General features: G+C 40.7%; 1 protein-coding gene across 1 annotated transcript in view; it reads right to left on the reverse strand.

The window, feature by feature from the left end:
• The window catches only part of SARC_01933 (hypothetical protein), a 3,335-nt gene extending 2,297 nt beyond the window's left edge, over positions 1-1,038 (reverse strand). The window contains exons 1-2 of the mRNA XM_014304322.1: positions 846-1,038; positions 57-155 (exon numbers count right to left, since the gene is read on the reverse strand). Coding sequence (XP_014159797.1) covers positions 57-155; positions 846-1,033 — 287 coding nt within the window. The 5' untranslated portion in view covers positions 1,034-1,038. The remainder of the gene's footprint in view (positions 1-56; positions 156-845) is intronic.
• Positions 1,039-2,275: the final 1,237 nt, after the last annotated feature.

Consider the following 2,275-nt stretch of genomic DNA (forward strand, 5'->3'; position numbering starts at 1 on the left):
GAATACATTAATAAGCAATATTTACTAAGTGAAGTGCACAAACAATAGACATCTACCTAATTGTCTCTGTATCTGCTTGTTTCAGTTCTTCTGCACATGCGTCGTCGTAGCTCTCAAGCTCTGCATCGGGTGTATCGGCATCCACCAAATTCTTCCTAGGTATAAAGTTTGGTAAAAGCAAAGATAAGTATGCAGCAGTCTTTATCCGGCGCGATTATTATATAACCAGGTATATTTTGTGTACAATGGGGTGGGTATCGTTCAATCACACAGCCAAGGAGATAGACATCCGATATGTCTGGTACGTGGGATAAAAGCTATCACACATACAGCAGTCGAACCTGTCGTGTAATTGACAGTTTTTAATAGGTTTCACGGCAACAAGACACAACGAACGAGAAGAAGGCCAATTCAAACGCACACTACGTGATAGTACGCATGGAGTTAGCTGGCTCATAAATGATGCTTCGACATCTGCTACTAGTTACGGGGTGTGTGAGCGTTCGCTTACATTCGCGTCCATCGAATGTGAGTAGAAGGTGCCGAACTGTCCGATTCGAATCGGCGGTTAAACGCCAATAACTAACGAGCGCTCTAAAAGGAGCCACAGCCAAGCAATCAAACCCACAATGCCCTGTGCCTGTCGGAAACACGTACGAGTATCGCGTCTCAGCTTGCTTTAGGGACTGGGTTTTAGTCCATATATCCCTTCAGGTAACCACAAACGCGCGTTCAGGTTGTTTTAGGGGCTGGGTTTTAGTCCATATATCTCTTCAGGTAACCACAAATAACCTAATCCTGACCTCTGATCCCCAAATCCCTACACAGCCACCGAAGGCCCTCACCTCTCCTGCAACTGCTGTGCCACATGCTCGTCGCGTTTGGTGGCGTGTTTGCGCATCGCAACCTTTTGCTTCATGCTCAGCTGGATGAGTGTTGCGACTACACTGGGGTGTAGCAGCACGTAGCTGAGTTGCTTGACATCTTTGCCTGTCAGTACGCGTCGTATGTGCGGGGGCAGGTCGGCTACCATGTCCTATAGTCGTACAGAGATTGGAGTTCAGGCGCGGGTGGTGTCTGTGGGAAAGTATCGGATAAGTGTAGCCACGGCATTTGGATATAGGAGAACATACCTGAGTTGCTTGACATCCTTGCCTAGGCATAAATTTTGTGTTGTATATGTAGCAGATGGTACATAGTATTCAGGCGCGAGTATTTTACTTCCATAACATCAGATAAATGCAGCGTCGGCGCTTGTTCAATGAGCCAACTAATTATCCACTGTACACGTCAACTGTTGCACAATGCACACACTGTTATGTTTTCCCATTACTTATACAACACACACTGTTTAATATCACCCATCACTTATCCACTCATGTTCGTCTGTAGCTCTCTACGTGGTTGTGCGTAGGTGTGTTGACTACAAACAATACTATGAAATGTGAACAGCCCCGACACAGCCGCCAGAAGATAACGCAGCAAACAGAACAAGCACAGGCCAATGGGGACTGACTTCGAGTGACCATTCCACGACAAGTTTAATAAATGTGTACACAACAACCCTAAACCACAACCGTATGTATCTCAAGATATATACTCACAACCATTCACTACCACACTCCGCGGAGAGTTTAAATATGTATGTATGCAAGGATTCGTCGGGAATATGGGTATGCACAGAGAAACATCCTACTTGGAGGATTCAACAGATCTACCTCACAAAATCGTATCTACGGGTCTGTCCCTTGTGGTATAAATACGTGCACGTAGACACAAATATATATGTATATACTTGTAACTAACACAAAGATATATGTATATACTTATAACTTACACAAAGATGTATGTATATGCTTAAAACTAACACAAAGATATACATATATACTTATAATTAACACACACACAGACACATATATATATATACTTATAACTAACACAAAAATATATAACACTTACACACTTACACACACGTACGCACACACAAACGCACAGATATATATATTTTTATATATATGTATATATAATAAAATAAATAAATATAATAATAAAAATAATAATAACAATTATGACAATAATAATAGTAATATTAATGATATAAATATACATACACACACACACACACACACACACACACATATATATATATATAATATACATACATACATGCACACATACACACACATACACCCACATATATATATATATATGCATACATACATACATACATACAATCATACATACATATATCTATGATACTATCTCAGGTGTGTAC

The sequence above is a fragment of the Sphaeroforma arctica genome, assembly GCF_001186125.1.
Source record: "Sphaeroforma arctica JP610 unplaced genomic scaffold supercont1.82, whole genome shotgun sequence".
Lineage (NCBI taxonomy): Eukaryota > Ichthyosporea > Ichthyophonida > Sphaeroforma > Sphaeroforma arctica.